At 35.0% G+C, this 26,539-nt stretch overlaps 10 protein-coding genes across 10 annotated transcripts; 5 read left to right on the top strand and 5 right to left on the bottom strand.

Annotated features, from left to right (window-relative positions):
- Positions 1–1,521: 1,521 nt before the first annotated feature.
- Positions 1,522–1,897, bottom strand: LOC141388411 (histone H2B). The gene has a single exon (XM_073958321.1). It carries the CDS (start codon positions 1,894–1,896, stop codon positions 1,522–1,524), a length of 375 nt encoding a protein of 124 aa, XP_073814422.1. The 5' UTR covers position 1,897.
- Positions 1,898–7,531: 5,634 nt separating this feature from the next.
- On the top strand, positions 7,532–7,906 carry LOC141388538 (histone H2A). The gene has a single exon (XM_073958455.1). It carries the CDS (start codon positions 7,532–7,534, stop codon positions 7,904–7,906), a length of 375 nt encoding a protein of 124 aa, XP_073814556.1.
- Positions 7,907–10,400: 2,494 nt separating this feature from the next.
- Positions 10,401–10,712, bottom strand: LOC141388559 (histone H4). Its single transcript, XM_073958478.1, has one exon. It carries the CDS (start codon positions 10,710–10,712, stop codon positions 10,401–10,403), a length of 312 nt encoding a protein of 103 aa, XP_073814579.1.
- Positions 10,713–11,033: 321 nt separating this feature from the next.
- On the top strand, positions 11,034–11,444 carry LOC141388537 (histone H3). Its single transcript, XM_073958454.1, has one exon. It carries the CDS (start codon positions 11,034–11,036, stop codon positions 11,442–11,444), a length of 411 nt encoding a protein of 136 aa, XP_073814555.1.
- A 3,897-nt stretch (positions 11,445–15,341) lies between these two features.
- On the bottom strand, positions 15,342–16,211 carry LOC141388478 (histone H2B). The gene is made up of 2 exons (XM_073958390.1): positions 16,176–16,211; positions 15,342–15,722 (listed from the first exon to the last, which is right to left on the bottom strand). Exon 2 carries the CDS (start codon positions 15,714–15,716, stop codon positions 15,342–15,344), a length of 375 nt encoding a protein of 124 aa, XP_073814491.1. The 5' UTR covers positions 15,717–15,722; positions 16,176–16,211.
- On the top strand, positions 15,997–16,371 carry LOC141388536 (histone H2A). Its single transcript, XM_073958453.1, has one exon. It carries the CDS (start codon positions 15,997–15,999, stop codon positions 16,369–16,371), a length of 375 nt encoding a protein of 124 aa, XP_073814554.1.
- A 2,491-nt stretch (positions 16,372–18,862) lies between these two features.
- Positions 18,863–19,174, bottom strand: LOC141388556 (histone H4). The gene has a single exon (XM_073958474.1). It carries the CDS (start codon positions 19,172–19,174, stop codon positions 18,863–18,865), a length of 312 nt encoding a protein of 103 aa, XP_073814575.1.
- Positions 19,175–19,495: 321 nt separating this feature from the next.
- On the top strand, positions 19,496–19,906 carry LOC141388535 (histone H3). Its single transcript, XM_073958451.1, has one exon. The coding sequence runs from the start codon at positions 19,496–19,498 to the stop codon at positions 19,904–19,906; it is 411 nt and encodes a 136-aa protein (XP_073814552.1).
- A 3,897-nt stretch (positions 19,907–23,803) lies between these two features.
- Positions 23,804–24,178, bottom strand: LOC141388483 (histone H2B). The gene has a single exon (XM_073958395.1). It carries the CDS (start codon positions 24,176–24,178, stop codon positions 23,804–23,806), a length of 375 nt encoding a protein of 124 aa, XP_073814496.1.
- Positions 24,179–24,458: 280 nt separating this feature from the next.
- Positions 24,459–24,833, top strand: LOC141388534 (histone H2A). The gene has a single exon (XM_073958450.1). It carries the CDS (start codon positions 24,459–24,461, stop codon positions 24,831–24,833), a length of 375 nt encoding a protein of 124 aa, XP_073814551.1.
- The last annotated feature ends 1,706 nt before the right edge of the window (positions 24,834–26,539 follow it).

The following is a 26,539-nucleotide window of genomic DNA, read 5'->3' as shown; positions in this document are numbered from 1 at the left end:
GGCCAGCACCTACAAGGTTGATGCCCAAAAATTGGCTCCTTTCATCAAGAAATATTTGAAGAGCGCTGTTGCCAGTGGAAAATTGATCCAAACTAAAGGTAAGGGTGCTTCTGGTTCATTCAAATTGTCCGCCTCGGCTTCCAAGGAACCCAAAGCAAAGACTGCTGAAAAGAAGAAGAAGGCCCCAGCTGCTGAGAAGAAGAAGAAGGCTGCCCCTAAAAAGGCCGCCGGTGAAAAGAAAACCGCTGCCAAGAAGCCATCTGCCGCCAAAAAGACCGCTGAGAAGAAGAAGGCTGACAAAACAAAGGCTAAGGCTGCCAAGAAAACCGGTACAGTTAAGGCTAAACCAGCAAAAACCGCCGCTAAAGCATCTGCCACCAAACCAAAGGCACCCAAGGCAAAAACAGCAGCTGCTAAACCCAAAAAAGCCGCCGCACCAAAGAAGCCAGCTGCCAAGAAAGCCGCCGCCAAGAAGTAATTTTTCCCAGAAAGATTACTTGTTGACAACATTTTTCGATATTCGAAAGCATAATATCTAACAGCCCTTTTCAGGGCTACAAATTAAATTCAAAAAGAGAAAATCTTTACTTCAAACTATTTATTATTACTACTATTTATTGTTTTATTACCTAAATAAATAAGAAAAATACACACGTGTCTGATTTTAGGAAAAATATTACCCTCACTAATTACTTTTCCTATTAGGTAATTAACATTGAGCCTGTTTTATTATGGGCATTCCACAAAATAACACCACAAACGGATTAAAATTTTAGTCCGGGTCATAAAATAAATGTGACTAATTTTAGTTTGTCTAATTATGGTCATTTTCATCTAATTTCATATTTTAGGAATTTTCCATTTAATATTCAAAAATGATAATTTTTTCTCTTTGCAAAAATCGTTTGCTGGGTAAAAGGAGATTATTTTAATCAGGAATGTTTTTCTATTCTAATGAAGTTATGTTGCAACTCTATTTTATTTCTCTTTCTATTTTCCCCTAATTCTATTTTTTCCATTGAAAGAAGTCCCGTTAATTTTTGCGCCACCACCAAAAATTTCCCCTTAAAAATGTTCGCGCTTCATATTTGGCATTGGCGTAGTGAAGTGTTACAGGCAAAATGCTTATACATGCTTGTTGTTCGTTTATACATTTTCGATATTGGTGGTGACTGCCGACGGCAATACAAAGTAACATCGCACAAGCACACACACACATACCCATACAGTGGATGGCGTGTTGTTGTACACACATAGAGTAGCCAAGCAAGCAAAAAAGCAATATGAACCACGGCAAAACAAGAATTGACGGCGTCATTTAGTAAATACATGGGAAAATATTATTTTTGCTAGAATTTGAGGAATTTTAAAATTATTTTGGTAAGTTTCTTTATTAAAAAATGTAAATAATGGAAAATAAGTGTTTCGACAAAAATTTGATCTCTTTTAAAATGTTTTTTGTGGCCCTGAAAAGGGCCTTTTATGGTAGAATTTCGACGAATTGATGAAAAATCAAGGCATTTACTTGGAGCTGGTGTATTTAGTAACAGCCTTGGTACCTTCAGAGACAGCGTGCTTAGCCAATTCACCGGGCAACAATAGACGGACAGCAGTTTGGATTTCCCGACTGGTGATGGTAGAGCGCTTGTTGTAGTGGGCCAAACGAGAGGCTTCGGCGGCAATACGTTCGAAGATGTCATTCACGAAACTGTTCATGATGCTCATGGCCTTTGACGAAATACCAGTATCAGGATGGACTTGCTTCAACACTTTGTAAATGTAGATAGCGTAACTCTCCTTACGCTTGGTACGTCTCTTCGATTTATCGCCCTTGGTGATGTTCTTTTGGGCTTTGCCGGCCTTCTTTGCTGCTTTACCACTGGTTTTTGGAGGCATTTTTCACTTTTAATTTTTTTAATCACACAAACACTTTTAACACTGTTCACAAATGATAAAAACCCAGTACCCAAACAGAATATTTCAAGCATCATTGTGCTTTGTGATCTTGTGAAGTAAACACCTCTCTAGTGAAGTGAAACAGTGGAAAAAGTGGTAAAAAATACCAAGTGCCCAGTGACTTTTATCTCAAAAGATTGAAAACAAAATTTACCTCTGACGCAAAAAGCGTGAATAGTGACAATTTTCTTGCGGTTACGTGTAAGGAGTGAGAACCGCATAGAAGGCAGCAAAAACCAATTTTTGCTGTTTATGCACAATAACCAGTTGAACGAGAGGTGGTTGTTGTAGAAAACAACAACTCAACACTGCTGGCGGGAATTACAACCCCCGCTAGCAAACCAGTGCCGGCTACCACCATTTTTGACGGCGGCAAATCTATGATGGCGGACGGAAACGTTAGCAATATAGCGTTTAATTCAACGCAAAATGCCGACGGAGAAGCATCTGCAAGGAGTCAATCTTCCAAGCAGAAGTATTATGTCGATGATGTGTTGTTGACACATAACTCGGAAAATTTCGATTCCGAGGTCTCAACCGACAACATGGAGGTTGATGTGAAGAAGAAGAAGGCGAAGAAACGGCGAGGCGGTGCCGGTTCACCATACCAAACTATTACGCTGGAAGAAACACTTATCCAGCTAAAAAATGCTCTCCTTCGAATTGAGCAGCTAGAAGAAGCTAATAAGCAATTAGCGGCAGAAATGCGTGCCATGAAAAATTCATGTCAATGTAATGCAAGTGCGGACGGCACTTCTGAGAAGGATGACTCTCCTATCAGGGCAGCCGAAGAACCTGGTAGTGATTTGATGGATGACGAAGACGGTGTTGAAATGCCGGCAGCACCCAACGGGGGACTAGAAGAAGTACCCAACAACAACGATGATACCTCTTCAGAATGGAAAGAGGTAAACAAGAAGAAAAAGAATAAGTCAAAATTGAAGGACAATGTGACCACAACAACAACAGCAGCAGCAGCAAAACAAGCAGCAGCAACAAACATTAGAGTTGCTAATACATTTAATAACAATCAAAATGTAAACAAGGTTAGCGGTGGTGGCAAATCAATGCCGTCAATCACGATACGTGACGTGTCTTCCAAGGTTGTTAGCAACACCTTGCAGCAGTCGATACCTCTAGGTGAGTTAAGAATTACTATTATTAAAAAGGGATTGCTTTCTGTCAAGGTCAAAGGCCTAGACAACTATAATATTGCTAAAAGCCTGTTAAAACAAGCAGGAATTAGATATTTCACCCATACTCCAAAATCACAATTGCCATATTCTGTGGTAATAGTGGGATTGGATGATGATTATACCAGGGCGGAGGTAGAAAATTTCCTCAAGCAATTTGATTACAAAATAGAGATACTTGACTTGTACAATATTTCGTACAAAAAATGGGTACTTCGCCTAACAAGATCGTCAGACATTCTGAATATTTACAAAATAAAGAAAATATTCACGAATGACGTCACATTGAAGAAGTACAAGGGTAACGGGCTTACCCAATGTTTCAATTGTCAGGAGTTTGGACATGTTGCAAACAATTGCACATTTCCTTCTCGCTGTGTAAGGTGTGGAAAGTCCCATGAGAAGGACAAATGTACTATCCCACCTAAAGACCAGGAAATTTTGGTAGATGCTAAAGATCCTACTACTGGTAAAATAGTTAAAAAACCGGCACAACCCTGTACTTGTGCAAATTGTAAGACAGTAGGACATCCTGCATGTGCGAAGGACTGTCCAGTACGCCTTGCTATTTTAGCAAAAAAGGCATGGGCACAAGAAAGTGCCAAAGCTAAAGCTGAGGCCAATTCAGCGCGTTTAGCTGGTCTTCGCAAAGGCATCTCATATGCCTCTGCATCTCTTGGACGTGCACCCCCAGCACGCCCTGATAGACCACCACCCCGTGTTCATGCTGAACCATCGACCAATATGGGAGGGGATGATTTTATTAGAATAACCGAATTTTTCGGAAACGGCTTTGAAGAAAAATATTCCAAAGCCAGGTCCTTTGGACCAACATTTCAAAAAATAATGGCCACTGCCGGCGTTGAGGCTGCTCTGTCGGCGTGGATGATCTTTTCTGTTTCCAATGTTCCACTATAGATGTATTTTCTTGAATGTGGACTCCTTGATAGCGATATCAAGGAGATATTTTTTAAAAAATTTTTTAAAAGAAAGAAACCCCGATGTCTTGCTGTTGGCGGAGCACAAGCTCTCGCCTACACGCAATGTTAATATAGAAGGATACAAATGTTATTGGCAGTTTAGAGAAAGTCGTAACCCTGGGGGTGGAACGGCAGTCTTGGTAAGAGATAATTATCGCTCTGAAAAAATTAATTTAGAAACAGGTAATATTGAAGCTTGTGCGGCGAGGGTATGGAGAGATGATGGCTCTTCTATAGTCTTCATCTCTCTATACCTTCGCCCAAATGTCACATTCCAAACTAGTGATTTGGATTCTGTGACCGAGCTCTATAATAGAGGTGAAGTTTTGGTTGGGGCCGACCTTAATGCGAAGCACCAACTTTGGGGTGGCACAGATATAGATACGAGAGGTAGGAAATTAGCAGATTATCTCTTGGAGTACCCATATTTCGATGCTTGCAGGTCAGTTGTTCCGACCAGACCTGCTGGTTCTTCAGGGTCTTATATTGACCTATTTCTTAGGACGCCAGGACTTCCATCTGTGGATGGTGGTAACACTGTTAGAGCCTTTGACTATGAATCCGATCATAGGGCCATTGAAATAGATTTAGACATAGGTCAAATAGAGACATGCGAGAGACGCACATTCCTAAATTTTGACCGTATAAACATAACGCGGTTTAAAAATGAGTTACGGCAGGGTCTAGAAGGCTGCTGTTTACCAGTAAATAGGAACGTTTCTGAAGAAGAAATTGACAGGTGTATTGAAGAATTAAGTACGGTCTTCCGTGGTGCGATCGAGGTTGCTGTACCCAAAAAGAGGTGTAGGCCTGGATCTCTTGAAGATCTACCAATACGAATTGTGAATTTTATGCGTGAGAGAAGACGATTATGCCGCACTCTACGCAGATCAGGGAACCCGGAGAGACATACCACTCTCAGGGCAGATATCCGCAACCTCGATCGCATTATCGAGGATTGCATACGCATCTTCCAGCATGACCGATTCAAAGAATATTTAGAAAATATTAGAGTGAATAGCAAAACATTTCACAATGTAAAAATGGCAGCAGGCCTTCAAGTTAGAGAACCGGTGGGGACTCTTATTGACTCATCAGGTACACGCATTAATGATGACAGGCTCAAGGCAGAGGCCTTGGCAGATTATGTTCAGGGTGTGCTACAGCCTGCCAATGGACCGACTGACCAATCCTTCGTTAGCTCAGTCAATGAGGCTATTGAGGGAGTGGAAAGCCGGTCCCCCGTGGTGAGCTTTAGCGACACTTTCTCTGCAGATGGTGTCCAAGTTGATGACAGCAGCATCTGGAACCAAGGAGGCTTCATACGTGCAGAAGCTGTGGGGATGGCCTTAGCAAAAAGACCAGCTAAGAAGTCTAGCGGACTTGACCATATTCCGGATGTGGCTCTGAAGAAGGCAGGTGATATTATATTTGCTTTCCTAGCAATATTATTTAATCACTGCTTTAATTTAGGATATTTTCCAAGAGCTTGGAAAGAGGCAATGCTTGTGCCTATTTTTAAAAGAGGATCAAACCGTCAGGATTGTGGCAGTTACCGTCCTATCTCATTATTATCTGCTTTTGGCAAATTGCTAGAAACATTTATAATGGATAGGCTACGGATAATGGTCGAAGATAAAAGAATCTTAAAAGACAATCAGTTTGCTTTTAGGGCGGGGCATTCGACTTCACATGCGCTAGCTGCCTTTTCAACGCATGTGATTAAGGGGTTGGATAGAAGATGTGGTACAATTGCCGTCAGCGTTGACCTTGCCAGGGCTTTTGATTCCGTATGGCACCATGGTTTGCTATACAAGTTGCAGACCTTCGGTATAGATGGTCAGCTGTGCAGGATGGTGGCGAGTTTCCTGAGGGACCGCCATTTTAGTGTAAGGGTAGGAGAACATATATCCACCCGTAGGCCGATATCAGCAGGGGTACCCCAGGGTTCCATCTTGGGGCCCCTCTTATATAATATATTTGTAAGTGATATCCCGGTTCCACCCCCGGGAGACTTGCTACTGTCCTATGCAGATGATGTGCTGGTAGCCTTTACTGGCCCAAGAGCATCTGCAATAACCCATAGAGCAAATAACTTTTTAGGTGAACTTTTCAGGTACTTTGAAAAGTGGGCCTTAAAGGTAAACACAAATAAATGTTCAGCGGTGCTTATAACAGGAAAGCCCGGTACTGTGTTCCCAAACTTCAACTCATACTTTCCCGTCCTGGAAATCGGAGGGGAAAGAATATGCCTTTCTGATAGCATTAAATACCTAGGGGTAATAATTAATTCAAAATATGATTTCATAAGACATGTTGACCATATCTTAGAAAAGGCAAAACGCATATACTTCTGCTATCACGGACTTATGCGTACACGAGGGGGACTCTCCCAAGAGGTAAAATTACTTATTTATCGGCAGGTTATTAGGCCAGTAGTAGCGTATGCCTTTCCAATCTGGTTCGGGATTTCCTCTCACCAGATGGAGAGGCTGCGTGTATGGGAAAGACGAATTCTTCGCTCTTGCCTTGGTATAAGAAAGAATTATATTGTTAATGGTTCCTATAGATCTACACCTTGTAGAGTCATATATGAAAGGGCCGGCTTTGACAGAATTGATGTCTTCATGATGAAGACCGCCAATAAATTTATAGAGAGTTGTGAGTTCCTGGATAACTCGGTTGTTGCAAGGTCGCTCGAATGTACATACGATGCCCAAATGTTGCAGTCCAGAAAACATTTGCCACCAGCCGCTATACCCCTTCTAGATAATGAAGGGATATTGTATATAGATAATCGTCTATTATTTTATCATAGGCGATACAACACGTATGATACCACTGACACAGTGTATAACACTGCCCAGTGATACATACGTGTTGTTTTGTAAATAGTGTAAATAGTAGTTATAAGTAGTCTTAAGTGTTAGTTTGTAAGTTTATATAAAAACTTGAATTCGCTCTTTTTTATTAATTGAACTTTTTTGAGCATATCCTTTTGATGTTTGTTAAATACACATAAAATGTTTGATGTTTGCTGTCAAAGCATATCTTTGCAGCGTAAAATTCGTACCGAATTTGTATGTGGCGAAAAGCTATAATTTTAATTAATGATTATTCAGTAAGCCATTCTGTATAGTTTTAAGGAATTTGATCAATAAATATGGCCTTGGGCAAAATGGAAAAAATGGAAATGGCAGAATATTTCAAGCATTATGTGCTCAAATGTTTCAGGTAGTCGCAGTTGCTGTGTGGAATAGTGGCCAAACAACCCCAGTTTTCGATGTGTGTGTATTAAATGAGCGAGAGAAAAGTATAAATACTAGGGGTTCAAGTGAGTAACGGCATCATTCTGTGTTTTTTCAGTGCTAAGTGAAGTGTTCAAAAAAATATTAAGTGAAAATGTCTGGTCGTGGTAAAGGTGGCAAAGTTAAGGGAAAGGCAAAGTCCCGTTCAAATCGTGCTGGTCTTCAATTCCCCGTCGGTCGTATTCATCGTTTGTTGCGCAAAGGCAACTATGCTGAACGTGTTGGTGCCGGTGCTCCAGTATATTTAGCCGCCGTCATGGAATATTTGGCTGCTGAAGTTTTGGAATTGGCTGGTAATGCTGCCCGTGACAACAAGAAGACTCGTATCATTCCCCGTCACTTGCAATTGGCCATCCGCAACGACGAAGAATTGAACAAATTGCTGTCCGGCGTCACTATTGCTCAAGGTGGTGTATTGCCAAACATCCAAGCTGTTCTCTTGCCCAAGAAGACCGAAAAGAAAGCCTAAATTATCTCGAAAGGTATTATGGAAAAAATACAGACCATCGTATAAGAAGAAGAAAAATCCATACAAAATTCAACCAATCCGTCCTTTTCAGGACGACAAAATATATTTAAAAAGAGAAAAAATCTATTCAAACTATTAATTTTCATTATTTACATTTTATAGGAAAAGAATAAAAATGACCAAAATTTTAATATTTACATTTTATAGGGAAAAAATAAAAATTCCCAAAAAATGATATTTTTCTTAATCGGCGACAACCCTTGATTATTTTGCAAATGACATTTTTTCTTTCATATTTCCTTAGAAAATATGTTCGTTTGTTGTAACTGTTTTTCATTTCTACCCCCCTCAGCAGAATTGTGTTTGTTTTATGTCGCTTTAGTTTTTCACAGAAATAGCGAGACAGATAGAGAGACAGAGAAAGAGAGAGAGCGAAAAAGAGATCATTCGTCTCATCGATGATGTTCGCGCCAATATTCCTTAATCGATGTTCCCGCCAATGTTCGTTCATCGTAAGTTGACGATGTCTGTTATGAATGTGTGTGTGTGGTGTTGTGTGTTTGTTAGTTAGAATAACCAAATGCCTTTACTTACGTTGACGATGATGATGGCCGTTGTTAATGTTGTTGTTGTGGTTGTTAGAGTAGTAAATTATTGGGAAAAAGACTTCTGCCGCCGCGAATTTTGAGGAGAAAAAAGTAACTGTATTTGGAAAGGAAAAAATGCAGAAATGTGCGATTTTGGTGATGTTGTCAGAGCATAGAGTTAGTAATAGAGTGATGACAACATGAAGTGCGCACGGAAAAATTTTTATTTTCAAAGGGAAAAAAGTAGAGTTGTGGAAATAAATTGAGGATCATTGTTAGAAAATAACCAAAATACATAAAATAGAAGAAAAATATGTGATTTTTGTGGACATTTAAGAAAGAAATAAATTATTTTTAGTGAAAAATAAGAAGAAGAAGAAGAAGAAGAAGAAGAAGAAGAAGAAAATTTTCAATGATTTCAACATAAAGTAAAAGAATTTATGTGATTTTTGGGACGTTTGAGAGAAAAAATAAAATATTTTTAGTGAAACATAGGAAGAAGAAGAAGAACTTTTTTAATAATTTCAACATAAAGTAAAAGAAATTTAGAAAATTATGTGATTTTTTTTGGTAATTTAAGGAAATGTGATTTAGTGAAACAAGAAGAAGAAGAAAATTTTCAATAATTTCAACATTAAGTGAGAGAAATTTAGAAAATTATGTGATTTTTTGGACATTTAAGAAAAAAATATTTTTTTAGGGAAACATAAGGAGAAGAAGAAGAAAATTCTCAATAATTTCAACATAAAGTGAGAGAAATTTAGAAAATTATGTGATTTTTTGGAGGATTATGTGATTTTTGAATAAATAAGTAAAAGATAAAATTTTTCTATGCGAGTTCATGAAATGTAAGAAGAAGAAGAAGAATTTTTCAATAATTTCAACATAAAGTGGGAGAAATTTAGAAAATTATGTGATTTTTTGGAGGATTAAGTAAAAGATAAAATATTTTTATATGAAATCATGAAACATAAGAAGAAGAATTTTTTCATGAGCAAATTTTTGAAAAAAGAGATGCTATAAAAATTTTTTAAATATAATTTTAAGAAAAATCGCAGTAAATATTAACAAAATTCAAACTAATTTAATGAAAATTTTTTTAAAAAAGGTAATTTTCATTTTAATTTAAAAAATTTAATAACAATTTTTAATAATTTCATCACAAAATAACAAAAATTTTTACTTGAAGGAAAAAATAAGTACATAACATCGCAGTCAAAAAGATATTGTTGGCTTGGCATAGCATTGATGTGCGTTAGTTATATGAACAAACACACGCACACACCGACCGACGCTAGCGTATACACACATCGTCGTATTATCAAGCAAGCAAGCAGCTACCCTAACAACGAGAGTTGCCGGTAGAACATGTATTAGTGGAAATAAAGGAACATTTTTGTGTATTACGAAAAAGGAATGATCAGAGTTGCCGACGGTAAACATTTTTGAAGGCAAAAAAAAGAAGAAGAAGAAGAAAAAATGTTAAGAAAAAAGGTAATGATCAGAGTTGCCGACGGCTAACATTTTTGAAGGAAAAAAATGGAAAATTATTTGACGATGGAAACAAATTTATGAAAATAAAATTAAATGAGCAGAGTTGCCGAAGGCATTTATTTTTGAAGACAAAAGGGAATATTATTTGAAAAAAAAAAATATGAAATGTGGAAAATGAAAGAAAAAATAAAATGCACTGAAAAAAGTAATATGAAAGAAAATATTTTATGGTTAGTTTTATTTTTCATATATTAAGGTAAGTAGTTTTATTTTTGATATATTTTATTAATTTTTTTATGTTTTTGTAATTTTCAACAAGAAAATATCTCTTTTTAAATATTTTTTGTGGTCCTGAAAAGGACCGATTGTTTTGTTGTAAAAGAAAAATTCTCCAAATAGCGTCAAGAAAATATTTAACCGCCGAAACCGTACAAAGTACGACCTTGTCTCTTCAAAGCATAGACGACATCCATAGCAGTGACGGTTTTACGCTTAGCATGTTCGGTGTATGTAACGGCGTCACGAATAACGTTTTCCAAAAACACCTTCAGAACACCACGGGTTTCTTCGTAGATGAGGCCAGAGATACGCTTTACACCACCACGGCGAGCCAAACGTCTAATAGCTGGCTTGGTAATACCTTGGATATTATCACGTAACACTTTACGGTGACGTTTAGCGCCACCTTTTCCCAAGCCTTTGCCACCTTTACCACGACCAGTCATTTTTCACTTTTTTAAAAATCACTTAACACTTCACGAAAGCACAAGAACGAATGTTTTTTCGAAGGCTGGCGGCTTCTATTTATACAAAAATTGGCCTGTTTGACTAACCAAGAGTCTTAATGGAATACACATGTATTTGTGTATGTGTTAGTACACATTTTGGGCGCGCACAGCTGTCTTTACTGGTTTACCCACCCCTAATCATAGCCGCCTCTTCGAAATTTTCTATAAATACCGCTATATGGATGGATGGCACAGTTATTACAGTGTTAACAGTGTTTGTGTGCATACCTAAGTGAAGTGAAAAAACTAAAGTGAAAAATGGCTCGTACTAAGCAAACTGCCCGTAAATCAACTGGTGGAAAGGCTCCTCGTAAGCAATTGGCCACTAAAGCTGCTCGTAAGAGTGCCCCAGCCACCGGCGGCGTCAAGAAGCCTCATCGTTTCCGTCCTGGTACTGTTGCCTTGCGTGAAATCCGTCGTTACCAGAAGAGTACTGAATTGTTGATCCGCAAATTGCCCTTCCAACGTTTGGTTCGTGAAATTGCTCAAGATTTCAAAACTGATTTGCGTTTCCAGAGCTCTGCTGTTATGGCCTTGCAAGAAGCCAGTGAAGCATACTTGGTTGGTCTTTTCGAAGATACTAACTTGTGCGCCATCCATGCTAAGCGTGTCACCATCATGCCTAAAGATATTCAATTGGCCAGACGTATCCGTGGAGAACGTGCTTAAATTCTTGACGTTTTAAAAACATATTTTTTACAACAAAACAATCGGTCCTTTTCAGGACCACAAAATATTTATAAAAAAGAGATTATTTTTTCATCAAACTATTTATCATTTTTAACATTTTAAATAAATAAATATTTTTCTTTGTGTTTATTTCATTTTTGAGGCTGATTTTAGGAATATTTTAAAATTTTCTTGTATGAGTCATATTTGACGGCGTCAGTAAAAATTTCCCATTAGAAGACACATTTTATTCTTCTTCTTGAAAAAAATATAATATTACAATTTTCCCTTTCAAAGACACATTTCTGCTTCTTAAAAAAGTATTGAAATTTGCTTCTATAGGAAATTTTTGACGGCGTCAGTAAAATTATTCAATTAAATATTTTGTTCTTCTTCTTGACACAAAAAACAAAAATTATGTTATAATTTTTCCCTAAAAAGACATTTTATTCTTCTTCTTGAACAAACTTATTGAAATTTCCTTCTATATGTCATTTTTGACGGCGTCAGTAAAATTTTCCCATTGAAATGCACATTTGTGTTCTTCTTCTTCTTCCTTTTCTATGTGTATTTTTGATGGCGTCAGTAATATTTTCCTATTAAAGTATACATTTATTCTTCTTCTTTCTTTTCTATTGGTCTTTTTGACGCCGTCCGTCCATATTAATTTCTTCTTTAAAGACAATGTTTTTTCTTCTTCTTATTTTCTTCATAACAAATATTTGTTCTATTGAACTTGTTTTTGTGTGTATACTAATGTCCACAAGGCATATGTTCACTAAATTTGGCGCGAAATGTTCTCTGCAATAATGCTCTCATTATTTCTCACTCAATATGGTTGAAATTTTTTGGCGGCAAATGCTCTCTGTTTTGTTTTATTTTTCTTTTCAGATAATGATGAATGAAATATGCAATTTTTTTCTTTTCAGCAATATATATTTTTTAATTTAGTAAAATTTTAGGATAATTTTGTAAAATTATAATTTTTTTGAAAATATTAATCAAAAATTTTATCACATAGAGATGGCGAATATTTCTTGGCCATTTGAAAGGCGTAATACTGCATTTTAGAAAAAAAATTTCTTTTAAGAAAATTGTTTAAATCTTGTATTATTTTTACAAAATTGTCATAGAAAAGGGATTTATTTATTTTATTATATACATTTTTGCAAAAAATATCCAAATTTTTAACGAAATCTTGAAAAAAGTACGTGCGAAAAACTTCAGTAATTCTATATGGTTTTTTCCTTGATATGTACTAGCAAAGGAAGAATTATTTTTGGAGAATATTTTTTGTAAAAATTGATGAAATTTTTACTAAATTTTAACGAAAATGCCCTCATATTTTATTAAAAAGTAATTTTTGAGCGATTTTCATATAATTTAGCAAAAATATTTCAATTTTCAAAAATATTACCTTTGACAGTGAATGTTTGTCCATAGGTGGTATACGGTAATGGGAAGATTTTTTTAACTTTTCCAAAGAAATAACTACTTTTTATGAATAATGTTATAATTTGGTGTAAATATACAGATTCTGAAATGTTTTTTAAGAAATTTTTATAAAACTTAATTAGATTTGAGCTTTTAAATTTCTTTGAAGAAAAACTTTTCTTCATTGAAAATATGCCAACAAGAGGATTTCTGCCGTCTTGGACCACATAAAGATTTTGAATTTTTTTCACAGTGAAAATGTGAAATTTGTTAATATTTTAATTTTATCCTAAAGTAAACATATCAGGCTTTATTCTCAAACAGAATTTGGAAAAATATTTTTGAAAAAATTCATAATTTTTTCAAATTTAGTTACAAATTTGTGATTACATTTTTACAATCTGTGAAGTTAAACGCTTATAACTTTTAAACGGATAAAGGAAATTACACCAAATTTTCGTTAAAATATGGCCTGATATCTATACAAGAAATGTGTAAAATATCTTTTATAAAAATATTCAAAGATTCTTCAGAAAAATTAAATTTCTACGAAAACTTTTGTAAAAAATTAAACACGCTTCCACACAATATTTCGAAAAATATAGCTATTGACTACTATGCACTTCTCATCTTTTCAATGTACCTACCATTTTTAAAAATTGCCAATAACAATTTAATAGTACACATAAATTTGTGAGTGTATTTGTGTTACAGTGAAATATAAACATAAAAGTGAATAATCATGTCTGACGCCGCCGTTGTTGAAGCCACCGCCTCCCCAGTTGCCGCTGTTGAGAAAAAGGCACCAAAGAAGGCCGCAGCCAAAGCAAAGAAACCATCAGCTGCCCCTACTCATCCACCAACCCAACAAATGGTTGACGCCGCCATCAAAACATTGAAGGAACGTGGTGGTTCATCATTGCCCGCCATCAAGAAATATTTGGCCAGCACCTACAAGGTTGATGCCCAAAAATTGGCTCCTTTCATCAAGAAATATTTGAAGAGCGCTGTTGCCAGTGGAAAATTGATCCAAACTAAAGGTAAGGGTGCTTCTGGTTCATTCAAATTGTCCGCCTCGGCTTCCAAGGAACCCAAAGCAAAGACTGCTGAAAAGAAGAAGAAGGCCCCAGCTGCTGAGAAGAAGAAGAAGGCTGCCCCTAAAAAGGCCGCCGGTGAAAAGAAAACCGCTGCCAAGAAGCCATCTGCCGCCAAAAAGACCGCTGAGAAGAAGAAGGCTGACAAAACAAAGGCTAAGGCTGCCAAGAAAACCGGTACAGTTAAGGCTAAACCAGCAAAAACCGCCGCTAAAGCATCTGCCACCAAACCAAAGGCACCCAAGGCAAAAACAGCAGCTGCTAAACCCAAAAAAGCCGCCGCACCAAAGAAGCCAGCTGCCAAGAAAGCCGCCGCCAAGAAGTAATTTTTCCCAGAAAGATTACTTGTTGACAACATTTTTCGATATTCGAAAGCATAATATCTAACAGCCCTTTTCAGGGCTACAAATTAAATTCAAAAAGAGAAAATCTTTACTTCAAACTATTTATTATTACTACTATTTATTGTTTTATTACCTAAATAAATAAGAAAAATACACACGTGTCTGATTTTAGGAAAAATATTACCCTCACTAATTACTTTTCCTATTAGGTAATTAACATTGAGCCTGTTTTATTATGGGCATTCCACAAAATAACACCACAAACGGATTAAAATTTTAGTCCGGGTCATAAAATAAATGTGACTAATTTTTGTTTGTCTAATTATGGTCATTTTCATCTAATTTCATATTTTAGGAATTTTCCATTTAATATTCAAAAATGATAATTTTTTCTCTTTGCAAAAATTGTTTGCTGGGTAAAAGGAGATTATTTTAATCAGGAATGTTTTTCTATTCTAATGAAGTTATGTTGCAACTCTATTTTATTTCTCTTTCTATTTTCCCCTAATTCTATTTTTTCCATTGAAAGAAGTCCCGTTAATTTTTGCGCCACCACCAAAAATTTCCCCTTAAAAATGTTCGCGCTTCATATTTGGCATTGGCGTAGTGAAGTGTTACAGGCAAAATGCTTATACATGCTTGTTGTTCGTTTATACATTTTCGATATTGGTGGTGACTGCCGACGGCAATACAAAGTAACATCGCACAAGCACACACACACATACCCATACAGTGGATGGCGTGTTGTTGTACACACATAGAGTAGCCAAGCAAGCAAAAAAGCAATATGAACCACGGCAAAACAAGAATTGACGGCGTCATTTAGTAAATACATGGGAAAATATTATTTTTGCTAGAATTTGAGGAATTTTAAAATTATTTTGGTAAGTTTCTTTATTAAAAAATGTAAATAATGGAAAATAAGTGTTTCGACAAAAATTTGATCTCTTTTAAAATGTTTTTTGTGGCCCTGAAAAGGGCCTTTTATGGTAGAATTTCGACGAATTGATGAAAAATCAAGGCATTTACTTGGAGCTGGTGTATTTAGTAACAGCCTTGGTACCTTCAGAGACAGCGTGCTTAGCCAATTCACCGGGCAACAATAGACGGACAGCAGTTTGGATTTCCCGACTGGTGATGGTAGAGCGCTTGTTGTAGTGGGCCAAACGAGAGGCTTCGGCGGCAATACGTTCGAAGATGTCATTCACGAAACTGTTCATGATGCTCATGGCCTTTGACGAAATACCAGTATCAGGATGGACTTGCTTCAACACTTTGTAAATGTAGATAGCGTAACTCTCCTTACGCTTGGTACGTCTCTTCGATTTATCGCCCTTGGTGATGTTCTTTTGGGCTTTGCCGGCCTTCTTTGCTGCTTTACCACTGGTTTTTGGAGGCATTTTTCACTTTTAATTTTTTTAATCACACAAACACTTTTAACACTGTTCACAAATGATAAAAACCCAGTACCCAAACAGAATATTTCAAGCATTATGTGCTCAAATGTTTCAGGTAGTCGCAGTTGCTGTGTGGAATAGTGGCCAAACAACCCCAGTTTTCGATGTGTGTGTATTAAATGAGCGAGAGAAAAGTATAAATACTAGGGGTTCAAGTGAGTAACGGCATCATTCTGTGTTTTTTCAGTGCTAAGTGAAGTGTTCAAAAAAATATTAAGTGAAAATGTCTGGTCGTGGTAAAGGTGGCAAAGTTAAGGGAAAGGCAAAGTCCCGTTCAAATCGTGCTGGTCTTCAATTCCCCGTCGGTCGTATTCATCGTTTGTTGCGCAAAGGCAACTATGCTGAACGTGTTGGTGCCGGTGCTCCAGTATATTTAGCCGCCGTCATGGAATATTTGGCTGCTGAAGTTTTGGAATTGGCTGGTAATGCTGCCCGTGACAACAAGAAGACTCGTATCATTCCCCGTCACTTGCAATTGGCCATCCGCAACGACGAAGAATTGAACAAATTGCTGTCCGGCGTCACTATTGCTCAAGGTGGTGTATTGCCAAACATCCAAGCTGTTCTCTTGCCCAAGAAGACCGAAAAGAAAGCCTAAATTATCTCGAAAGGTATTATGGAAAAAATACAGACCATCGTATAAGAAGAAGAAAAATCCATACAAAATTCAACCAATCCGTCCTTTTCAGGACGACAAAATATATTTAAAAAGAGAAAAAATCTATTCAAACTATTAATTTTCATTATTTACATTTTATAGGAAAAGAATAAAAATGACCAAAATTTTAATATTTACATTTTATAGGGAAAAAATAAAAATTCCCAAAAAATGATATTTTTCTTAATCGGCGACAACCCTTGATTATTTTGCAAATGACATTTTTTCTTTCATATTTCCTTAGAAAATATGTTCGTTTGTTGTAACTGTTTTTCATTTCTACCCCCCTCAGCAGAATTGTGTTTGTTTTATGTCGCTTTAGTTTTTCACAGAAATAGCGAGACAGATAGAGAGACAGAGAAAGAGAGAGAGCGAAAAAGAGATCATTCGTCTCATCGATGATGTTCGCGCCAATATTCCTTAATCGATGTTCCCGCCAATGTTCGTTCATCGTAAGTTGACGATGTCTGTTATGAATGTGTGTGTGTGGTGTTGTGTGTTTGTTAGTTAGAATAACCAAATGCCTTTACTTACGTTGACGATGATGATGGCCGTTGTTAATGTTGTTGTTGTGGTTGTTAGAGTAGTAAATTATTGGGAAAAAGACTTCTGCCGCCGCGAATTTTGAGGAGAAAAAAGTAACTGTATTTGGAAAGGAAAAAATGCAGAAATGTGCGATTTTGGTGATGTTGTCAGAGCATAGAGTTAGTAATAGAGTGATGACAACATGAAGTGCGCACGGAAAAATTTTTATTTTCAAAGGGAAAAAAGTAGAGTTGTGGAAATAAATTGAGGATCATTGTTAGAAAATAACCAAAATACATAAAATAGAAGAAAAATATGTGATTTTTGTGGACATTTAAGAAAGAAATAAATTATTTTTAGTGAAAAATAAGAAGAAGAAGAAGAAGAAGAAGAAGAAGAAGAAAATTTTCAATGATTTCAACATAAAGTAAAAGAATTTATGTGATTTTTGGGACGTTTGAGAGAAAAAATAAAATATTTTTAGTGAAACATAGGAAGAAGAAGAAGAACTTTTTTAATAATTTCAACATAAAGTAAAAGAAATTTAGAAAATTATGTGATTTTTTTTGGTAATTTAAGGAAATGTGATTTAGTGAAACAAGAAGAAGAAGAAAATTTTCAATAATTTCAACATTAAGTGAGAGAAATTTAGAAAATTATGTGATTTTTTGGACATTTAAGAAAAAAATATTTTTTTAGGGAAACATAAGGAGAAGAAGAAGAAAATTCTCAATAATTTCAACATAAAGTGAGAGAAATTTAGAAAATTATGTGATTTTTTGGAGGATTATGTGATTTTTGAATAAATAAGTAAAAGATAAAATTTTTCTATGCGAGTTCATGAAATGTAAGAAGAAGAAGAAGAATTTTTCAATAATTTCAACATAAAGTGGGAGAAATTTAGAAAATTATGTGATTTTTTGGAGGATTAAGTAAAAGATAAAATATTTTTATATGAAATCATGAAACATAAGAAGAAGAATTTTTTCATGAGCAAATTTTTGAAAAAAGAGATGCTATAAAAATTTTTTAAATATAATTTTAAGAAAAATCGCAGTAAATATTAACAAAATTCAAACTAATTTAATGAAAATTTTTTTAAAAAAGGTAATTTTCATTTTAATTTAAAAAATTTAATAACAATTTTTAATAATTTCATCACAAAATAACAAAAATTTTTACTTGAAGGAAAAAATAAGTACATAACATCGCAGTCAAAAAGATATTGTTGGCTTGGCATAGCATTGATGTGCGTTAGTTATATGAACAAACACACGCACACACCGACCGACGCTAGCGTATACACACATCGTCGTATTATCAAGCAAGCAAGCAGCTACCCTAACAACGAGAGTTGCCGGTAGAACATGTATTAGTGGAAATAAAGGAACATTTTTGTGTATTACGAAAAAGGAATGATCAGAGTTGCCGACGGTAAACATTTTTGAAGGCAAAAAAAAGAAGAAGAAGAAGAAAAAATGTTAAGAAAAAAGGTAATGATCAGAGTTGCCGACGGCTAACATTTTTGAAGGAAAAAAATGGAAAATTATTTGACGATGGAAACAAATTTATGAAAATAAAATTAAATGAGCAGAGTTGCCGAAGGCATTTATTTTTGAAGACAAAAGGGAATATTATTTGAAAAAAAAAAATATGAAATGTGGAAAATGAAAGAAAAAATAAAATGCACTGAAAAAAGTAATATGAAAGAAAATATTTTATGGTTAGTTTTATTTTTCATATATTAAGGTAAGTAGTTTTATTTTTGATATATTTTATTAATTTTTTTATGTTTTTGTAATTTTCAACAAGAAAATATCTCTTTTTAAATATTTTTTGTGGTCCTGAAAAGGACCGATTGTTTTGTTGTAAAAGAAAAATTCTCCAAATAGCGTCAAGAAAATATTTAACCGCCGAAACCGTACAAAGTACGACCTTGTCTCTTCAAAGCATAGACGACATCCATAGCAGTGACGGTTTTACGCTTAGCATGTTCGGTGTATGTAACGGCGTCACGAATAACGTTTTCCAAAAACACCTTCAGAACACCACGGGTTTCTTCGTAGATGAGGCCAGAGATACGCTTTACACCACCACGGCGAGCCAAACGTCTAATAGCTGGCTTGGTAATACCTTGGATATTATCACGTAACACTTTACGGTGACGTTTAGCGCCACCTTTTCCCAAGCCTTTGCCACCTTTACCACGACCAGTCATTTTTCACTTTTTTAAAAATCACTTAACACTTCACGAAAGCACAAGAACGAATGTTTTTTCGAAGGCTGGCGGCTTCTATTTATACAAAAATTGGCCTGTTTGACTAACCAAGAGTCTTAATGGAATACACATGTATTTGTGTATGTGTTAGTACACATTTTGGGCGCGCACAGCTGTCTTTACTGGTTTACCCACCCCTAATCATAGCCGCCTCTTCGAAATTTTCTATAAATACCGCTATATGGATGGATGGCACAGTTATTACAGTGTTAACAGTGTTTGTGTGCATACCTAAGTGAAGTGAAAAAACTAAAGTGAAAAATGGCTCGTACTAAGCAAACTGCCCGTAAATCAACTGGTGGAAAGGCTCCTCGTAAGCAATTGGCCACTAAAGCTGCTCGTAAGAGTGCCCCAGCCACCGGCGGCGTCAAGAAGCCTCATCGTTTCCGTCCTGGTACTGTTGCCTTGCGTGAAATCCGTCGTTACCAGAAGAGTACTGAATTGTTGATCCGCAAATTGCCCTTCCAACGTTTGGTTCGTGAAATTGCTCAAGATTTCAAAACTGATTTGCGTTTCCAGAGCTCTGCTGTTATGGCCTTGCAAGAAGCCAGTGAAGCATACTTGGTTGGTCTTTTCGAAGATACTAACTTGTGCGCCATCCATGCTAAGCGTGTCACCATCATGCCTAAAGATATTCAATTGGCCAGACGTATCCGTGGAGAACGTGCTTAAATTCTTGACGTTTTAAAAACATATTTTTTACAACAAAACAATCGGTCCTTTTCAGGACCACAAAATATTTATAAAAAAGAGATTATTTTTTCATCAAACTATTTATCATTTTTAACATTTTAAATAAATAAATATTTTTCTTTGTGTTTATTTCATTTTTGAGGCTGATTTTAGGAATATTTTAAAATTTTCTTGTATGAGTCATATTTGACGGCGTCAGTAAAAATTTCCCATTAGAAGACACATTTTATTCTTCTTCTTGAAAAAAATATAATATTACAATTTTCCCTTTCAAAGACACATTTCTGCTTCTTAAAAAAGTATTGAAATTTGCTTCTATAGGAAATTTTTGACGGCGTCAGTAAAATTATTCAATTAAATATTTTGTTCTTCTTCTTGACACAAAAAACAAAAATTATGTTATAATTTTTCCCTAAAAAGACATTTTATTCTTCTTCTTGAACAAACTTATTGAAATTTCCTTCTATATGTCATTTTTGACGGCGTCAGTAAAATTTTCCCATTGAAATGCACATTTGTGTTCTTCTTCTTCTTCCTTTTCTATGTGTATTTTTGATGGCGTCAGTAATATTTTCCTATTAAAGTATACATTTATTCTTCTTCTTTCTTTTCTATTGGTCTTTTTGACGCCGTCCGTCCATATTAATTTCTTCTTTAAAGACAATGTTTTTTCTTCTTCTTATTTTCTTCATAACAAATATTTGTTCTATTGAACTTGTTTTTGTGTGTATACTAATGTCCACAAGGCATATGTTCACTAAATTTGGCGCGAAATGTTCTCTGCAATAATGCTCTCATTATTTCTCACTCAATATGGTTGAAATTTTTTGGCGGCAAATGCTCTCTGTTTTGTTTTATTTTTCTTTTCAGATAATGATGAATGAAATATGCAATTTTTTTCTTTTCAGCAATATATATTTTTTAATTTAGTAAAATTTTAGGATAATTTTGTAAAATTATAATTTTTTTGAAAATATTAATCAAAAATTTTATCACATAGAGATGGCGAATATTTCTTGGCCATTTGAAAGGCGTAATACTGCATTTTAGAAAAAAAATTTCTTTTAAGAAAATTGTTTAAATCTTGTATTATTTTTACAAAATTGTCATAGAAAAGGGATTTATTTATTTTATTATATACATTTTTGCAAAAAATATCCAAATTTTTAACGAAATCTTGAAAAAAGTACGTGCGAAAAACTTCAGTAATTCTATATGGTTTTTTCCTTGATATGTACTAGCAAAGGAAGAATTATTTTTGGAGAATATTTTTTGTAAAAATTGATGAAATTTTTACTAAATTTTAACGAAAATGCCCTCATATTTTATTAAAAAGTAATTTTTGAGCGATTTTCATATAATTTAGCAAAAATATTTCAATTTTCAAAAATATTACCTTTGACAGTGAATGTTTGTCCATAGGTGGTATACGGTAATGGGAAGATTTTTTTAACTTTTCCAAAGAAATAACTACTTTTTATGAATAATGTTATAATTTGGTGTAAATATACAGATTCTGAAATGTTTTTTAAGAAATTTTTATAAAACTTAATTAGATTTGAGCTTTTAAATTTCTTTGAAGAAAAACTTTTCTTCATTGAAAATATGCCAACAAGAGGATTTCTGCCGTCTTGGACCACATAAAGATTTTGAATTTTTTTCACAGTGAAAATGTGAAATTTGTTAATATTTTAATTTTATCCTAAAGTAAACATATCAGGCTTTATTCTCAAACAGAATTTGGAAAAATATTTTTGAAAAAATTCATAATTTTTTCAAATTTAGTTACAAATTTGTGATTACATTTTTACAATCTGTGAAGTTAAACGCTTATAACTTTTAAACGGATAAAGGAAATTACACCAAATTTTCGTTAAAATATGGCCTGATATCTATACAAGAAATGTGTAAAATATCTTTTATAAAAATATTCAAAGATTCTTCAGAAAAATTAAATTTCTACGAAAACTTTTGTAAAAAATTAAACACGCTTCCACACAATATTTCGAAAAATATAGCTATTGACTACTATGCACTTCTCATCTTTTCAATGTACCTACCATTTTTAAAAATTGCCAATAACAATTTAATAGTACACATAAATTTGTGAGTGTATTTGTGTTACAGTGAAATATAAACATAAAAGTGAATAATCATGTCTGACGCCGCCGTTGTTGAAGCCACCGCCTCCCCAGTTGCCGCTGTTGAGAAAAAGGCACCAAAGAAGGCCGCAGCCAAAGCAAAGAAACCATCAGCTGCCCCTACTCATCCACCAACCCAACAAATGGTTGACGCCGCCATCAAAACATTGAAGGAACGTGGTGGTTCATCATTGCCCGCCATCAAGAAATATTTGGCCAGCACCTACAAGGTTGATGCCCAAAAATTGGCTCCTTTCATCAAGAAATATTTGAAGAGCGCTGTTGCCAGTGGAAAATTGATCCAAACTAAAGGTAAGGGTGCTTCTGGTTCATTCAAATTGTCCGCCTCGGCTTCCAAGGAACCCAAAGCAAAGACTGCTGAAAAGAAGAAGAAGGCCCCAGCTGCTGAGAAGAAGAAGAAGGCTGCCCCTAAAAAGGCCGCCGGTGAAAAGAAAACCGCTGCCAAGAAGCCATCTGCCGCCAAAAAGACCGCTGAGAAGAAGAAGGCTGACAAAACAAAGGCTAAGGCTGCCAAGAAAACCGGTACAGTTAAGGCTAAACCAGCAAAAACCGCCGCTAAAGCATCTGCCACCAAACCAAAGGCACCCAAGGCAAAAACAGCAGCTGCTAAACCCAAAAAAGCCGCCGCACCAAAGAAGCCAGCTGCCAAGAAAGCCGCCGCCAAGAAGTAATTTTTCCCAGAAAGATTACTTGTTGACAACATTTTTCGATATTCGAAAGCATAATATCTAACAGCCCTTTTCAGGGCTACAAATTAAATTCAAAAAGAGAAAATCTTTACTTCAAACTATTTATTATTACTACTATTTATTGTTTTATTACCTAAATAAATAAGAAAAATACACACGTGTCTGATTTTAGGAAAAATATTACCCTCACTAATTACTTTTCCTATTAGGTAATTAACATTGAGCCTGTTTTATTATGGGCATTCCACAAAATAACACCACAAACGGATTAAAATTTTAGTCCGGGTCATAAAATAAATGTGACTAATTTTTGTTTGTCTAATTATGGTCATTTTCATCTAATTTCATATTTTAGGAATTTTCCATTTAATATTCAAAAATGATAATTTTTTCTCTTTGCAAAAATTGTTTGCTGGGTAAAAGGAGATTATTTTAATCAGGAATGTTTTTCTATTCTAATGAAGTTATGTTGCAACTCTATTTTATTTCTCTTTCTATTTTCCCCTAATTCTATTTTTTCCATTGAAAGAAGTCCCGTTAATTTTTGCGCCACCACCAAAAATTTCCCCTTAAAAATGTTCGCGCTTCATATTTGGCATTGGCGTAGTGAAGTGTTACAGGCAAAATGCTTATACATGCTTGTTGTTCGTTTATACATTTTCGATATTGGTGGTGACTGCCGACGGCAATACAAAGTAACATCGCACAAGCACACACACACATACCCATACAGTGGATGGCGTGTTGTTGTACACACATAGAGTAGCCAAGCAAGCAAAAAAGCAATATGAACCACGGCAAAACAAGAATTGACGGCGTCATTTAGTAAATACATGGGAAAATATTATTTTTGCTAGAATTTGAGGAATTTTAAAATTATTTTGGTAAGTTTCTTTATTAAAAAATGTAAATAATGGAAAATAAGTGTTTCGACAAAAATTTGATCTCTTTTAAAATGTTTTTTGTGGCCCTGAAAAGGGCCTTTTATGGTAGAATTTCGACGAATTGATGAAAAATCAAGGCATTTACTTGGAGCTGGTGTATTTAGTAACAGCCTTGGTACCTTCAGAGACAGCGTGCTTAGCCAATTCACCGGGCAACAATAGACGGACAGCAGTTTGGATTTCCCGACTGGTGATGGTAGAGCGCTTGTTGTAGTGGGCCAAACGAGAGGCTTCGGCGGCAATACGTTCGAAGATGTCATTCACGAAACTGTTCATGATGCTCATGGCCTTTGACGAAATACCAGTATCAGGATGGACTTGCTTCAACACTTTGTAAATGTAGATAGCGTAACTCTCCTTACGCTTGGTACGTCTCTTCGATTTATCGCCCTTGGTGATGTTCTTTTGGGCTTTGCCGGCCTTCTTTGCTGCTTTACCACTGGTTTTTGGAGGCATTTTTCACTTTTAATTTTTTTAATCACACAAACACTTTTAACACTGTTCACAAATGATAAAAACCCAGTACCCAAACAGAATATTTCAAGCATTATGTGCTCAAATGTTTCAGGTAGTCGCAGTTGCTGTGTGGAATAGTGGCCAAACAACCCCAGTTTTCGATGTGTGTGTATTAAATGAGCGAGAGAAAAGTATAAATACTAGGGGTTCAAGTGAGTAACGGCATCATTCTGTGTTTTTTCAGTGCTAAGTGAAGTGTTCAAAAAAATATTAAGTGAAAATGTCTGGTCGTGGTAAAGGTGGCAAAGTTAAGGGAAAGGCAAAGTCCCGTTCAAATCGTGCTGGTCTTCAATTCCCCGTCGGTCGTATTCATCGTTTGTTGCGCAAAGGCAACTATGCTGAACGTGTTGGTGCCGGTGCTCCAGTATATTTAGCCGCCGTCATGGAATATTTGGCTGCTGAAGTTTTGGAATTGGCTGGTAATGCTGCCCGTGACAACAAGAAGACTCGTATCATTCCCCGTCACTTGCAATTGGCCATCCGCAACGACGAAGAATTGAACAAATTGCTGTCCGGCGTCACTATTGCTCAAGGTGGTGTATTGCCAAACATCCAAGCTGTTCTCTTGCCCAAGAAGACCGAAAAGAAAGCCTAAATTATCTCGAAAGGTATTATGGAAAAAATACAGACCATCGTATAAGAAGAAGAAAAATCCATACAAAATTCAACCAATCCGTCCTTTTCAGGACGACAAAATATATTTAAAAAGAGAAAAAATCTATTCAAACTATTAATTTTCATTATTTACATTTTATAGGAAAAGAATAAAAATGACCAAAATTTTAATATTTACATTTTATAGGGAAAAAATAAAAATTCCCAAAAAATGATATTTTTCTTAATCGGCGACAACCCTTGATTATTTTGCAAATGACATTTTTTCTTTCATATTTCCTTAGAAAATATGTTCGTTTGTTGTAACTGTTTTTCATTTCTACCCCCCTCAGCAGAATTGTGTTTGTTTTATGTCGCTTTAGTTTTTCACAGAAATAGCGAGACAGATAGAGAGACAGAGAAAGAGAGAGAGCGAAAAAGAGATCATTCGTCTCATCGATGATGTTCGCGCCAATATTCCTTAATCGATGTTCCCGCCAATGTTCGTTCATCGTAAGTTGACGATGTCTGTTATGAATGTGTGTGTGTGGTGTTGTGTGTTTGTTAGTTAGAATAACCAAATGCCTTTACTTACGTTGACGATGATGATGGCCGTTGTTAATGTTGTTGTTGTGGTTGTTAGAGTAGTAAATTATTGGGAAAAAGACTTCTGCCGCCGCGAATTTTGAGGAGAAAAAAGTAACTGTATTTGGAAAGGAAAAAATGCAGAAATGTGCGATTTTGGTGATGTTGTCAGAGCATAGAGTTAGTAATAGAGTGATGACAACATGAAGTGCGCACGGAAAAATTTTTATTTTCAAAGGGAAAAAAGTAGAGTTGTGGAAATAAATTGAGGATCATTGTTAGAAAATAACCAAAATACATAAAATAGAAGAAAAATATGTGATTTTTGTGGACATTTAAGAAAGAAATAAATTATTTTTAGTGAAAAATAAGAAGAAGAAGAAGAAGAAGAAGAAGAAGAAGAAAATTTTCAATGATTTCAACATAAAGTAAAAGAATTTATGTGATTTTTGGGACGTTTGAGAGAAAAAATAAAATATTTTTAGTGAAACATAGGAAGAAGAAGAAGAACTTTTTTAATAATTTCAACATAAAGTAAAAGAAATTTAGAAAATTATGTGATTTTTTTTGGTAATTTAAGGAAATGTGATTTAGTGAAACAAGAAGAAGAAGAAAATTTTCAATAATTTCAACATTAAGTGAGAGAAATTTAGAAAATTATGTGATTTTTTGGACATTTAAGAAAAAAATATTTTTTTAGGGAAACATAAGGAGAAGAAGAAGAAAATTCTCAATAATTTCAACATAAAGTGAGAGAAATTTAGAAAATTATGTGATTTTTTGGAGGATTATGTGATTTTTGAATAAATAAGTAAAAGATAAAATTTTTCTATGCGAGTTCATGAAATGTAAGAAGAAGAAGAAGAATTTTTCAATAATTTCAACATAAAGTGGGAGAAATTTAGAAAATTATGTGATTTTTTGGAGGATTAAGTAAAAGATAAAATATTTTTATATGAAATCATGAAACATAAGAAGAAGAATTTTTTCATGAGCAAATTTTTGAAAAAAGAGATGCTATAAAAATTTTTTAAATATAATTTTAAGAAAAATCGCAGTAAATATTAACAAAATTCAAACTAATTTAATGAAAATTTTTTTAAAAAAGGTAATTTTCATTTT

The sequence above is a fragment of the Musca autumnalis genome, unplaced genomic scaffold, assembly GCF_047663935.1.
Source record: "Musca autumnalis isolate F117 unplaced genomic scaffold, ASM4766393v1 scaffold_93, whole genome shotgun sequence".
NCBI lineage: Eukaryota > Metazoa > Arthropoda > Insecta > Diptera > Muscidae > Musca > Musca autumnalis.
The sequence above is the reverse complement of the archived record's forward strand: the minus strand, read 5'-3'. Positions and strand labels throughout refer to the sequence as shown.